Source organism: Panicum virgatum, chromosome 6N (assembly GCF_016808335.1).
Source record: "Panicum virgatum strain AP13 chromosome 6N, P.virgatum_v5, whole genome shotgun sequence".
NCBI lineage: Eukaryota > Viridiplantae > Streptophyta > Magnoliopsida > Poales > Poaceae > Panicum > Panicum virgatum.
In genome coordinates, this window is record NC_053150.1 from 800762 (window position 1) to 815842 (window position 15081).

The following is a 15081-nucleotide window of genomic DNA, read 5'->3' on the forward strand; positions in this document are numbered from 1 at the left end:
CGTACCTGGTGCTCTGAAAAAAATTGTACACTGTGCAGTAATGGTCTTTGTTGGGTTTCAACTCTAGCCTACCCCAACTTGCTTGGGATTAAAAGGCTTTGTTGTTGTTGTTGTTGTTGTGTGCAGTACCAACAAAAGGTGAAGGGCCATACAGGAAAAATTACATTGTACCATATGTCGCAAGATCAGGAGCATTATACCGCCCCTCCCCTTCCAGATGCCAGCAGCCACATTGAAGTAAATAGAACATGGTACTCAAATTGAACTAATTTTAACAGATATAGGAAATGTCTATACTTGGACAGGTTGCTTCAGATTCATAGGTGATGGGTCCAAAAAATGATCATATGAAAATTTTTAATTTCACTATAATAATTGTGAAATTAACAATGAACATTTGTATAGGTACACGTCTTGTGGACCTCACGTGCCCCAACAATTTGCCTAAAAGCTGCAAACTTTTGGATAAATCAACAGTGAGGTCCTCCTATGTACACCATTTTACAAAAGTGAAAATCAGCCCAATGATAACTAAATAGGCTTCAAGAGAACTGCCAGGAGGTCCCGCATAAGATCAGGCACATGCCTCAGCCTCATTTGGATGCTGAAGCTGACTATCACCATTCTGGACTTCTAACGACTTGCGACTGCTATGACCAATGGATTTGCATTGCTTAGGATTATCAGGACTCCAAGTGTCTGGAACTGTGAGGAAGTACTTCGCCATAAACTTCCTAAACCTTTTCTTGTACTCCTTGGGGGAAATTACAGTTGGTGAAACATTCTTGGGTACTACCAGAGAAGTCTTCACCCATGTCTCCAGTTGTTTGTCCCAAGTATATTGCCTCAGATAATCAATGATGCCAAATACAAGTTCGTGCTTTTGTTTATCCACTCCCACAAGCAGAGAATAGTCCATGACATTGACCGACTGCAAGCACGACAATTATGTTAACAAATATTTTTGTTGAAGAACATAATTGCAATTTACAAGGGATTACGGCAAATATGTGCATTATACATACAGTGAGGAAAGATGTGTCATTCCAGATTGCACGCTGCAAAAGATGCTTTGTTCTTCCACCAATATAGATTGGAGAAACGCCCATGTCCTCAACATAGTTTTGGTCCAGGTAAACAGTGTCATGGTCAGTTGAATCAGTGACATGCCGCGAAAAAGTAGCACCCTTAAGGTCATAAATCCGTGAAATATTGTGGCCAAAGAGAAGATTCTCCATCACCATCAGGTCGATCTTTACCTCTTTGCCATGCCTAATTTGCTTAACCTGTAAAAGGCAAGTGAGACCACATCGAAAAAATAGCCAGGAAGATGAACTTAGATCAAACTCGAGCTGTTAATATAAACTACCTGATAGATTCCTAATATTTTAGCAAGGCAAGTTTGGCTTCCAGTGTCCAGAGAATGGAAAACATGCTGGAAGTAATGAGGAGCAAATTCAATAAACGATTCAAACTCTGTTTTCTTGATTTGCTTTATGATGAATCTGTCATCCATTGTCTTTGCAAAAAATGCCTTGCTCTTTCCACCCTGAGCATCCCACTTTTTACAGCGGCTTAAAGAAGTAATATATGCAAGCTCAGATGGGCAGCACTTCTTTCGTAGTTCATAAAATTCATTAGCATATATACTAGTGACTGAGTATTTGTCTCTGAAAGTTACTTTCCCGTTGACGGTCATTTCTGGATGTGCTGAGGACAATAAAGATGAGCTATCATAACCAGAAAAATCGTCAGATGAAAATGTAGAGAAAGGTGAGAAGCTTGCTTCATATTCTTGAGATCCAGCAGATGACCATTGTGATGAGCTGTAAGAACTTGCAGACAGAAAACTATAGGATTTCTCCATCATTCTAGCATGATCTGCCCTGGAGTTCTCCATCTCATTCTCAAAAAAGGAATCTTTTGAATAGCGATGTTCATCAGACATGGCAAGAGCACGAGCTATTATGCTTGATATCTCATCCTCCTGTACACACAGAATATTACTACCTGGACCAACTGTGAACTGTGGAGGGTATGCCTCGTCTTGTTCTTCAAACAAGGGAGGCAGGTAAGATGGTTTATAATGGTTAATGATATCAAATTTGTCCAAATATCCATCTTCAATGTCATTTCTGTAAGCCAATTGAAATTCATGAGTTGGATTCCAAATCCACCTTTCTCTGTCATCCCAATAAGGATATTTGAATTGTTGGGTAGAAGGCTCCTGTTCTGCATGTGTTGGGTCTGCCACAGTAACATTTCCCTGGACCCCCTTCTCATTGGATATCTCAAAACAAGGACCTTTTGGGGCTTTTGTTGTGCTATCTATGTCTATTTGACCAGGAAAAATGGAAGATTCTTTATCTTTACTGCCTTCATTGCAAGAAAGTTCAGAGTCCCCAGCTTCCGGTCTTTCATCAAGCAAGGGTGCTCCAGTCTCACCTGATTGATGGTCAAGGTAAAGTTTGCTACCTGCAGAATCGGTGGCACTGGCTGCCACAAAAGCTGTCATAGTTTCATCATATGCGAATCCAGTGATTTTCTTTCCAATTTCAAAGTTGCCATCAGGAGTCTCATTCACAATATCAGCAGGATTCTTACAATTAGGAGCAGTTTGTAGCCCAACAGATTTACAGTAGAACAGTTGATGCAGACGACGGTCCCATATGTAAAGTCTAAGTAGAAGGTCCTGATAGGACCAATTTATATTCAAAAGTTCATGCACGGATGAGGATGGTCTCCCATTATGGTTAATGGCCTTGTCCAGAGAACCCTGCATAACAATACAGATATTGACAAACCAAGAAACAATAATGAACAGAATAATTACGTAGGAACTAGGATAACCGAAATGAATACAAAGATACCTACCTCAAAGCTAGCCTTTTCTTTGATCAACAACTCATCGAGTTCAGTAAAATCCTTAATAGGGAGTGAGAGGCCACAATTGATTGCAACTGTTATCGCATCAGGATGTTCATTCTTCAACTTTTGTAGCATGGCTGCTACCTTAGAGTAAAGTGTCATACCTCTAGCATGAACCTTGAAAGATGCAGCATAAAAATTAGACCACTGTACATTAACTGAAGATAATTAATGAATAAAATGGTAAAGAGAATAAGCCATACATGTCTCCTTTGTCCTTCAAACCACTCCTGTCTGATGGGGTTGACAAACTGTAGAGTGGGTTGTGGTTTGCAGGTAGTGTAAATTTCAACTGATGAGTACCGGAACATCGCAACTCTAGAGCCCAACCTGAAATCAGTACGAAACAGAAAGTATCCATCACCAAAATGGAAGAACGATTGTTTCCATGGGAATGCCATGCTACAGCCTAAAGGCTATCAAGAAGTTACTTCAATTTAAATCATTTGTACATGTAAAATAAATTTGTGTAGCATACCCCAAAAAGCGCAAGCAATCTCTGTTCACCAAATGTCCACATATGGATAACCTCCTGGCTGCAGAGTGGCTTGAAAAACTAAGTTCCAGGAACTTCCCAAATGAGAGATTGCGCGCTTCAGCTGATATTAATACTCTTGGAGTTGATTTGGATATCCCACGTTCCTGATCACATCTTGAGCACCTAGTCCACATCCATATTTTTCCTTCAGATTCGCCAGGCAAATGGTGTTGGGGCATGAGCCGCTTCACTAGCACGGTCAAATTTCCATTTCGATGAGTGTAAGAGTACATGTGAGATTCTGGAGGCTCTCCACATGTGGAACAGCTCAGTTTCTGCTAGAATAAAACATTAACAAGCTGAGTCTTCTTCTTAAACCAATCAAGTTGTATTACTAACGCAAAATATGGCTATTTCATATAAGAGAGCAAACACTAAAAGAAAGGCGAAGAAAAAAAATGTTACCTGATTCTGCAAAATGTCTTGCAAATACCGCCCCAATGACACATCAAAATTCCCATAGTATTTTATACGGGTTAAGTGGCTCTGTTCACAAATAATCTGCTTTTCCACGCACTGGCTAGACATCAGAATCAGTATACTGTGAGAATCAAGTGCATCGTCAGCTTGATCGTCATCAACATCTTTCTCTTTGATAACGATACTGGTGCCACAGTGTGCTCCGTTTTCTACCATGGCAGGTGATTCTCCACTCTTATCACTTGCAGAAGAACCTGTTCGCATGATTGCTTGATTAATCTCTTGTTTCTGGGTATCGTTTGTGGACTCCCCATTTTCACTGGAAACCACAGACTCTTCCACCTTTGCCCTATGAAAACCATTACTACTAGTTTCTTGGCTGGATTGAACCCTGACTTCTTTCTGTTTATCATTTGTCTCTTGCAATGACGTAACAGGTAAATAAATATTCTGGTGACATAAATTGTCAGCAAACAATTTCCTGAACAGACTTGGGACTTCTGATGCTGTCCTCTCAGAATTAGTGGATGGACTTGAGTCATACCGGATGCTTGCACCTTCTTGAAGATCAGAGCTGCCAGTTATTGAACTCGGTGACTCTACATTTCTCGGACATCTCAAAGTTTTGTCCACATCAACATAGCGATTAGAAGTGGCATGGAACAATCTAAGTGCTGGAGAGTCATCATGTGAAGGAAAGTTAGGGATAGCACCACCAAGAGCAGCAAGATCAAAAGCAGTTGTTGAAAACCCTTCCATAGCACTAACAGAATTTACTTTTGGAATATTTTTATCATTTAGAAAAACCCTTTGGTCTTCGAAGAAAGAAGTTTCAAGGATCAAGTGATATGCAGCAAAGACTGTGAAGTGCACGACTTGCTTGGCCTTCTTCAATTCATCGCTATTTGCTCCTTTGAGTAATATCTGAACAGAAAGAAACCATTATTACTGTAAATATTAATCTGAAAGGTGTAAATACTAATTGGTTTAGCACTTGCTATTTAATCAATTGAATGTTATGAGTGCACATGGAATAAACTGCATACCGTGCAACCCAAAGGGCATGGAAAGCCTTCCAAGAGCATCAACGTTTTAGATGGCATCTTTCCACCCTCACCGGTTGTGTTGTGCTCCTCAGTAAATTTCTCAATGTGGAAGTAATCACATTTCTTCAGCTTTGGTTTGTCTAAAACTTCTGAAAATGAGATTATGGGAGAACCCGTACAACGTGCAATTCTCTCTAGTCGGTGGAGCTTCATATCAAGAATTAGAGTGACACCCTCTTTCAGAAGAAGTTCTTGAATGTTTCGTGAAACAGTTTTCTCAACCAAAACAACATTAGGACTGCATATCTCCATCATTTTACCAATGGCTCTCTCCAAAAGGTTCTTTTCCTACAGTTGTTGAAGGCATAGAAAATAGAAAGTGTTATCCCTCAATAGAACAATATAAAACTAGATTTACTTTTGCACGTATATATATATACATATGACCCAACCTGATCCATTGAATTAAATGATGACAAACCGACAACAGAATGCCCAAGGACTCCTTTAAGAAGTAGAAGCCTAGGACTGTGGCAACTGGTCGGCATGTGCTTATGAGCAGCATTCTTCTTGAAGACTAGTCCCTTGATCACCTCACTGCAACCAATACATAGCCAGGTAAAGGGATAAAGTTTAAAGGTTGAAACAAAACAAAAAAGAAATTTCATGGGGTTAGCTGAAAATCTATTTCACCTTTGCCGGCGAGTACCAGATGCTACACATTTGACCTTGATGTAAGATCCAGGGTCCATGTCCTTTCCCATGGTACCATCGGGTTTAATAAGCAGCGCCGCTTCCCATGATAGGGAGGTGATAATGTCAAGCCAACTGTCGCTACCCTCTTCCTTGGAAGAAGAGATGCCAGCCGATGCCAAGAAGCGGCTTACAAGTATCTTGAGCTGGCCATTCATAGCTTCTAGCATCGCTTTTTCTCGCTCCTCCCTTGGATTGCTTGGGCTGGCCTCATCTTCCTTGCCAGGGGACGGGAAACTCGAGTGGCCCCATTTGATTCCGTCGCTATAATCATCGTCGTCAAAGCTCTCGGCCTCATCCTCCTTATCTGCCGCTTCAGGTGGTATCCAGATGGTATCATTTAGCAGGTGTGAAATCTCTGTGTCGCTGCCTTTAGCACCATTTGCACTCTCAGCCCCATCGGAATCATCCCCGGACTTGACGGAGCGGTCGTCGACAGAAGATGCAGATGGATGGCGGCTCATACGGCCACGCTTGTGCCATGAAGCATCTGAGGAAAAATTGCCATCCGTGGATGGATGTTTTACGTGGTTATTATTGGTGTCCCCAGGCCCATTTTGTCCAAGATGATGTGCAGCATGCATATTTTGATGGTCTCCATTAGCATCTAAAACATCTGAGGCAGCCTCCCTGTTGGGCCAAAATTAAAGAACGTGATCAGGGGCATATATCTCTGCTACACTGGGTCGTCTAAAACTAAAGCTCTAGACCTCTAGTAGCAGGCTTAGCTATTCAGTGTCATCGAGACATAGAGTACTGAACTTGTGCAACACTGAATTCCAGAAAGATGCGAATTATGATTAAGAGATTGATGCATTTATGCTACAACATAGTAGTGTTGGTATTGGTAAATTAGCAGGCCCAGCTAGCAGCTAGGGGAGAGTATTCTGCAAGAGTCGAACATTGAAGCAAGGGGCACAAGACAGGGATTAGTTAACCTGAATTGGTTATAATCCAGAGGAGGCTGATATATACTAGATATAAGATAAAGGTTGGGTGATGTGATCTGGAGGAGTCAATAGGAAGGAAGGGTAGACAGTACCTGGTAGCGTGGTGGTGGTGCTGATCCATGTCGGAGCACATTGCCTATTTGCCTGCGGCGGCGTCACATGCCCTTGCAGCTGCTGCTGATCTTCCCCACGGTTCCGGCGCGGGGGTTCGAATCCGCGAGGGGCTCAGAGCCAGGCTGGGGGATGAGATCCCCGCCTATGTTTCTTCTGCTTGACCTGGCGATAAAAGCAATGGACTTGGTCAAACAAAATTGGGGAGAGTTGGTGGAACAAATTGGACTGCATTCGTTGATTCATAGTCACCAACAAGTAAGAACGAACTTGGGCAAATCCTGCTTCTCCCAAGCAAAGCAAAGAAGAGCAAAGGAGAGCAGTGCAGGCGATCGCCCTTGATAATATCTATACTACAAGGCTGGATTGGAATCGGAAGCAGCTAGCAGCAGCAAGACTGCAAGAGGTAGGTACCGTGCAGCTGGAATCGATGGGCGGAACCAAACCAAGCAGAGCTATGGAGGTGGAAGAAAGGCCAGGCTGGCCCGCCCGAGCACTAGCAAATACTAATCGCAAACAAACAAGATCTCCTTTTTATAAACACTAGTTTATACAAGCAAAGCAAAGCATAAGCAGGCAAGAAAAAAAAAAAAGAGGAACAGCGGGGGAAATCGAGAATCGAAAGAATTGAAGGTGGCCCAGGTCAGCAAGGCCTTCGCCCTTTGGGAGGGATGGGATGGGATTAACTAACGAGGCGGGCGGCAAGACGACAAGAAATCCCAGGCGAATGGAATCCAATGGCAGACCATTCATCCATCCCAGGAAAAAAATTAAATTCGCCGCGGACGAGGAGCCAGCAGTGCTGCTGTTGCTTACCTTAGCGCTGGAATGGAATGGATGATGGAGTCCTCTTGCAGTTGCAGTTGCAGCTGCAGTCTTCCTCCCCGGCGGGGAGGGCGGCGGGGCGCTGGAACCCAATTTCCTTCCACGCGCTGGGGGGAGCTGCGGTTGCGTGCGCGGCGGGGCCTTGTAGTTGGCCGGCGAAAGAGGGAAGAGGAGCCCCGACCCCCGACCGAGCAAATTGAGAACGAGCCGGAGAAGAAGACGACGACGCAGACAGGACGCCACGGCTGACTGCGCAGCAACCAAGAATGGGAATGGGAAAGCAAAAGAAATTGATGAAATACTTTTTCCTCGTTTGTTTGCCAAGCCGCTGGGTGGGGTGGGGCCCGCGCACAACTATCTGGTTCGTCCTATCTATTGCCCTTTTTCTTGATTTTGCTTCTCGAGTGTTGCAGTAGGAGTACAAAATTAAATTATTTATTTCTGCAAATAATAATGATAAACCCAAAAAAAGAATAGTAAAAGAAGAAATGGTGACCACTGACTGGGTTAGGTTGGCTGCTCTGCTCAATCTCCATGCATCACCGTACTTATTTTCACCTTGATAAATACTACTGTATTAGATAAATATGGACCTTCTCAAACCAAACAAATATCTTTGTATTCATAATTGCCAACAATAATCCCCTTTCAAAAGTCAATAATATATATTGGTAAAGACTTGGAAACGGCCACCGCGTGTTAGCGCTTCCGCACGGCACGCCTGCCAGCCTAGTTGCCACCCACGCACCCCATGGCCAGTCCGAACCATCATTACGCTGGCCACTGGACTCCACGACCACTCGATGATGGCAATTCTTATCTCTCTCTCAAGCTTATCCCTTCCCCACCCGTGAACAACCTCCCATCCCACTACGGGTTCACGTCCTCCGCCGCCTCCCCCCACCCTCCTCCTCCTACCCAACCCCAGTGGCCACCTCCCATCCGCGGGCGTAGCAGCTCGCCTTGGCGCGGAACAGGCAGTGGCGCGTGGGGGGCGGGCTGCGTGGAGCGGCGGGAGGGAAGCGGCGTGGGGCGGGCTGTGCGGGCGGCGCGTGCGGAGCAGCGCGAGCGGGGTGCGACGGAGAGGACACAAGCAAAGCGCGGGCGAGCGCGTGGCGGCGTGTGCGGAGTGGAGCACCGAGTCGAGGGGCCGCGCCGGCGGCATGCGGCGCGGAGCCGCGGCAACGGTAGAAACTCCACGATGCAGCGCTGCCAGCCACTCCACCTCCCGAGCCCCCAGACCCCAGCGCGGCGGCTGCGGCTGCGGTAAGATGGCGGTGGGGAAGAACAAGCGGATCAGCAAGGGGAAAAAGTGCGGCAAGAAGAAGACGTAAGTTCGCTCCCCCACTGCGTTCCGATCTCAGCATCAGATCCGTCACCGGCTCATTTCGTTGTTCATTTGGCTCAGTGTTGATGCGGTGGTAATTATTGTTTTTTTTAGAAGAAGGTAACCGATGGCGCAACCTGAAGCCAGGTGTTGAGTGTGACGGCATGGCCAAACTAACCATGTGCTCTGCTCATGTTCCTGCAGAAATTACACCGCGCAGCCTGCTCCCAATTTGAGCTCGTGCGCCCCCTTTCGATTGGGGATTTGCTCGAACTGTATCGATGACCTACTGGAGGAATGACCATATCGCTTTGTTCTCCAATTAGTAGTTAGTTCACTTCGAGGACTGCCAGGGGATCAGCATGAGGGGCATCACGTTGTAGAACAGCCAGCAGCAGCACCTGACGTTTACCCAGAGCTCCAACATCGAGGCCAATTACCTAATGGTGACAAAAATCTCTACCTGATGTTGACTCAGAGCATATAGATAGATATAACAAGGATAATAGACGCTTGCTGGCACAAAATTGGTGCATTCATGCATAATCGATGCTAATCAATTAGCATCTTGTTAATATGATTGAGCAAACACTTCCTCTATAGATTGTTTCATTTTCTCTGTTGCAGTACAATTTTATGGGTGGAATCACATCTTCTGATAATAAATTTGTTACTCTCCCTAATGATATAGGATTATTTTCTATTTAAAATAAATGACCAAGGGGTTTGTTTCATTTTCTCTGAAGAAAAGCATGACTTCCTCAAAGTCTTCCTATAGATTTTATTAGTAAAGCATGTTAAATTTAAGCAAGCTGCCACTGACATTAACTTCCACTGTGATTTAGTGTACTCATTAGACCACATCGTGCCATTTGGAGGCTGGACCACGGGATGACAGTTGTCTACCTTGTGGCCCTCACTTTTTTTTGCTTTTCCAGCTCATAATTCCTTTTAGATTTATTCACTGCACATGTTAAAAGAATTAAATTCTATTTTTCTTATATATCTGTTGAGAAAATCTATAATTCTGTATCATTTGCCTACTATTTCACACATCGTAATGAGACGCATAGATGTCCAGATGTCTCTGTCCTTGTTTTTCTTCTTAGCATAGGTCAAATGTTGGAGTTTTTAGTGCTTATGGGCTTATATAGTTTTACGTTATATCGTACAATGCACTCCACTTATTATTGTTGTAATGTTCTGCTTGACTAATCTACCAATTTATATCAACTGCATACCATTTTGTGGTTGATGTCAAAGTTTGCCTTACTTAGAAGTTGTTATGGTACTGGTGTATAGCAATATATCTACATTGTTTTGTTAGCTGAAGCTAATGTACCTTTTGCTGTTCACAATATCTAGATGAGGAGTCTGTGAGCTATCAATGAATATTGCAACATTTTCTGTTCTCAATAAGTATTTTCCACATGTGTAACAATAAAAATATCAACACTAGGTAAGCATATAGGCAATATATATATATGAATTAGGCAATAATATTATCATAGATGAGCAATAATTTGGTTCCCAAAAAGCATTTTTCATTTAGACAACTACATCTTTTGTTGGATTTCATGTAGGCAACTTATGCTAAATGAACATGCAAATTATTTATTTTAGTTTAGCAGTTTTTATGTTCTGATTTAGCATTCTCATGTGTATATTTCTACAACTGAAATGAACATCTCATCTTGGTACTTGGATTGTCAATTTGCTAATTGTTATCATTAACTTGCTTTATCCCTATCCATAGTGTATTAGTGCCGGTATCTATTGATGGAAAGAGTTCCAGTTAATGTGATTGTAATATATTTTTTATTTTTCATTCCAAATAGATGCATGCCATGTGATGTTCACTTCTTATGAATTGGGGCTGCCGACTGTGCTGTCTATATTTCATTAATCAACATACCTTCTTACTTACCAATTGTGTGGTATTAGACAAATAAATCATCATGCACCTAGTGAGAAATCTTAATTTTTAAATTATGATTGAAGGATCACACCCATCCTGTGACTTGTGACTGTCGATGTTTTATTTTTATGATACTGAGAAGCCATGTGATATATTCATGGTGTCAGCAAACAACCTTTCTGATCTTTTTTATTTTCCAATTCCCTTTTAGATTAAACTTGCATTCATCCATCTCTTTTTTTATTGAGTCTATTTTTCTGTATGCCTGTTAGTTTTTTTTCCACATGGTCGTTAGCTTTTGCATTTCTGCATGGAAGACAGTTTTTGTCTTGCAGTTCTAAAACTAGTTGCATGCATGTTCATCATTAGCATTTTAATAAATTTCAATAGGCATTTAAATACTATCTGACTACCATTTAAAATGTTCACATGAAACAGTTTAGAAAAATTTCTACTTTCTATCGATTGTCAATTAGTACATAAGCGTTGCATGCATCTTTTTCCTCAGTAGGCAATAATATGATTCTAGATTAAGCAAAACAATACATTTCAGTGGGCAACACCGTAATTTTGTACTATGAAACAATATGGTTTTTTGACAGGCAAAATACTATCCGACTAGCATTTAAAATATTCACATGAAGCAGTTTAGAAATTTTTTTACCTTCTGTTGATTGTCGATTAGTATATAAGCGTTGCATGCATCTTTTTCCTTAGTAGGCAATATTATGATTCTAGATTAAGCAAAACAATACATTTCAGCAGGCAAACACCATATTTTTTAATATGGAACAATATGGTTCTTGATAGGCAAAATAGTGCACTTCATGTTCTAAACATCAGGGAATCCATGTCTAAACATGTCAGCATACACACCGTCATGTTCTACTGAATCAAATGGCTAAACACTGATTTTTTTTTAATTTACTGCCATATACATGATTTCAGATATAGTCTTCTTCCAAAGGTGGCAATTCTTGTGAGGCCAAATGTCAGTAAATCTGCGTTGTTCAACCATCTTGTTGGGGTACGCCAATCATCATCACTTTAGTGTTGTGTCTGCAATGCTGGTCACCATATAATGTTCAAACCTGAATGCAGAGGTTCCTTCAATAAGTTGAATTCTCATGTCTTTCAGGGAAACAGGGCTATCATTGTTGATGAACCTGGTGTGACAAGAGATCGGTTATATATATGGACGATCTTATTGGGGTGATTAGGAGATTATGGTTATCGATACTGGTGGGTTAATTGCTTTATCAAAGTCTCAAGTAGGTTTGATAGAAGAACTTCTGTCACCACTACTACTGTGCGAAAACATGGTGCTGAGGATAAAGCCAAGCTGGGCATGAAGACTTTGCTCAACAGAGGGTGCACATGCTTTAGTTGCTTGCTTGCTTACCAGTGCTGTAGTTGGACGCAAGTTGCACGGTAGAGTTGATGCTTGTTCGAGAGTTGGGGGTGAAAATTGCCTTTGTACATATTTTAATTTTCTTGAGTTCTTTCATAATTTTGCTTGATTGGTCTCAAAAAGTTGCTTCATGTAACAATTGAGTTGAATGGTAGTATTAGTCAAGTAGAAATAATGTAACGTGAGCAGATTAGAAGGGGTGATGGTTGTTGTAATTTTAGTAGAAAATTGCTCGTGATACTACTTTTTGATGTACTGATTGGAGTCACTTCTAAATATGGAAAGAAGATATTTTTACTCTATTGAACTTTCCTATTTAAGGGCGGCCGTACGGCCGGCCTAAATTACGGCCGGCCGTACGTTAGCCGGGTCCATATATATTATCATCATTTATTAAACTCGGGATTGACATTTCACGGTCATATTCAAGGTGCCGTGGCTCATGCATGCCTCATGTTGCGTTTCACAATGCAACATGTCCTTTGTTCAGGATGGCCAGAGGATTTTTATTTTTATTTTTCTTTCTTTTACATCAACAAAAACGCTAGCTGGTGTCAAAGTAAGAAAAATAGATTTGTGTCACCATCTATCTACCTATCCCCGCTGCTTCCTAAACTAACTCTCCCTTCTTGTTGGTGACGTTAAGTTTACACCGTCTCGATCATATCTCACAAGCAAGGCAAAACCTTTTGATCTTGGAACAAACCAGCAAGCAAAACCAAACAATTACAATTAACTATGCATATATATTATATATATGTTACCAAATATGCATGACCAATCTAACTTTATCCACTTAAATATTATATATATGTTACCAAAATATGCATGACCAATCTAACTTTATCCACTTAAGTCACACCACCCAAATCATGCATCATCCTAGACAGGCACGCATAGGAATAGATTCTTTGCGTGACAAAATAGTAATGATACTGAAAAGTACAACAATAAATAATGCAGCAAGTTAAAAGAGCAAATAAAAGTCTCTTTCGCTTCCACAGCAAAGCTACATACGGTCTATTCAACACTTGTAATGTGATCTCTTCTTCTTATCAGCATGCAGGCAGCCTTACTTATCGGGACCACAATCAAGTAGCTGTAACTCAGCAGAACAGTTTCTTTTTTTCCTCGAGAGACAAACGGGCAGTTAGTTTCCTTAAAACAAAAATAAATGGTAGTGGTCTTGATAAAAATGAGTATGTATTTTCTCAGTCCATTTTTTGTTAGGACAAAGTCCTTAAAAGAAGATTTCGAGTATTTGTTCTCTTAAATTATTCATCAGTTGCTAAGAAATCAGCACCATCTTAAAAATTAAGATAAATATGAATCTAATATAAATATGCATATATATAATCGGACTATTCTTTTGTTATCAAAATTAAGTTACAGACCTTTTATAAAGATAAAGATCTGCCTAACGTTAATAGAATAATAGGCAAAATGGAGTAGTAACAGAATTCGGTAAATTTTCCTCAAACAGATATCAGCGTCTTATCAAAAGGGATAGAAGAATCATTATCAGAAAAAAAATCAGGAAGAGAGGAGGAGAAAGAAGAAGAATCGAGGAGACGTGAATCTACTGAATGGTGAGTCATGTACGTGATCCTCTGACTGACAAACGGGGCCAGGACAAGGAGAAACGAAAAGCAAGCGTGAACTGAGTTGCTTATAAGCAAAGTTAGAATGATTAAATCCAAAACATCAAGTACCGTACCACGGATATTTAGCTAATTCTTATTAGGTGCTTAACCCTCATTGCTGCGTTGGATATTATTATTATTATTATTCTAGTTTATTATCAATGCAAGTAAGTAACCACTAAGATGAAAAGGAATATTCCTTGGAATATATGTACCATGGACCTTGGTCTATATGCGTATCACCTTAACTTTGAAGTGCAGATAATGATAAAACTCCCAGCTGCAGCCTTCTTTGTTTTTTTTTGGAATTAACCCACTACCTAGCTGCAGAAAAGGAAACATAATCGCCGCTCTAATAGTAATTAGAGAGAATAATGACTGCCTGAAGCATGAATAATGAATGCAACTAATAATAAAATAATGATTTAATAAAAAAGTAGAGAGCATGCATGGTTTGACTGAGACCATTTCCATCGTCTGGTGTTTGTCTTTGTTGGAGCAATCTTCACGTCACGTACAAATAATTTGTTGTCGGGAAAGTTCTCCGCTCCGTTTGCTCTCTCTGTTTTTTTCTATTTATTTATTAGACGCTTTTTTAGTATAATCATCAGTTGCTAATGCCTCAAGTTAGGACTCAGGATCTAGTTAAGCATTGATATAAAAAAAGGAATGCATAATATGCCTTTTTATATTTCTCATATTCTCTTTTTTTGTAAACAATGCATACAGTATTTCTAAATTTACCCGCAAAAAAGTATTTCTAAATTAAATTGACGGCTCCTAACTTATAGTACGATATAACAACATATATATGATAGCCCATATATACTAGAAGCATCAAGAAAGTCACTAGCTAGTACGTGGTTGTGTATCATGCAAGCAATGCGACTACGTATGTTATGGATTAATTAAACTTAATAAATTCATCTCGTGAATGAATTTTAGATTTATGCAACTAGTTTTATAATTAATTTATATTTAATTTTTCTAATTAGCATCGAAACATTGATGTGATAGAATTTATTTTAAATCCAGAGGAACCAAATACCCCTAAATTAAACAAGGTATAAGGATGACGACATGCGTGATGCATCCATCCATCGCCACAAAACGCGTTGTTGGTTTCTTCTCCGCGTGGGAGACCAACAACAACAAGAGCAAGAGGATGGCCATGGCATCTCTCTTTCTCTCTCTCATTGACCGACCCGACC

At 41.0% G+C, this 15081-nt stretch overlaps 1 protein-coding gene and 1 long non-coding RNA gene across 2 annotated transcripts; one reads left to right on the forward strand and one right to left on the reverse strand.

Annotated features, from left to right (window-relative positions):
* Window positions 1-324: 324 nt before the first annotated feature.
* LOC120679838 (1-phosphatidylinositol-3-phosphate 5-kinase FAB1A-like) lies at window positions 325-7866 on the reverse strand. Its single transcript, XM_039961501.1, has 12 exons — window positions 7563-7866; window positions 6728-6911; window positions 5626-6315; window positions 5385-5529; window positions 4933-5280; window positions 3872-4810; window positions 3407-3741; window positions 3132-3258; window positions 2875-3045; window positions 1370-2776; window positions 1026-1286; window positions 325-931 (listed from the first exon to the last, which is right to left on the reverse strand). The coding sequence occupies exons 2-12, from the start codon at window positions 6766-6768 to the stop codon at window positions 575-577; spliced, it is 4821 nt and encodes a 1606-aa protein (XP_039817435.1). The 5' UTR covers window positions 6769-6911; window positions 7563-7866; the 3' UTR covers window positions 325-574.
* Window positions 7867-8623: 757 nt separating this feature from the next.
* Window positions 8624-12529, forward strand: LOC120677487. Its single transcript, XR_005676344.1, has 3 exons — window positions 8624-9344; window positions 11765-11843; window positions 11955-12529. It is a non-coding gene; the product is annotated as an uncharacterized LOC120677487 (long non-coding RNA).
* Window positions 12530-15081: the final 2552 nt, after the last annotated feature.

What these genes read in the sequence shown, in the direction of transcription:
- LOC120679838 (XM_039961501.1), bottom strand. Translation starts at nt 6,768, where the DNA reads ATGTGCTCCGACATGGATCAGCACCACCACCACGCTACCAG. An exon ending in CATGCCCTTTGGGTTGCACG is followed by an intron (nt 4,811 to 4,932) that starts GTATGCAGTTTA and finishes CTTTCTGTTCAG; the next exon opens with ATATTACTCAAAGGAGCAAA. An exon ending in TTGAAGGACAAAGGAGACAT is followed by an intron (nt 3,046 to 3,131) that starts GTATGGCTTATT and finishes GCATCTTTCAAG; the next exon opens with GTTCATGCTAGAGGTATGAC.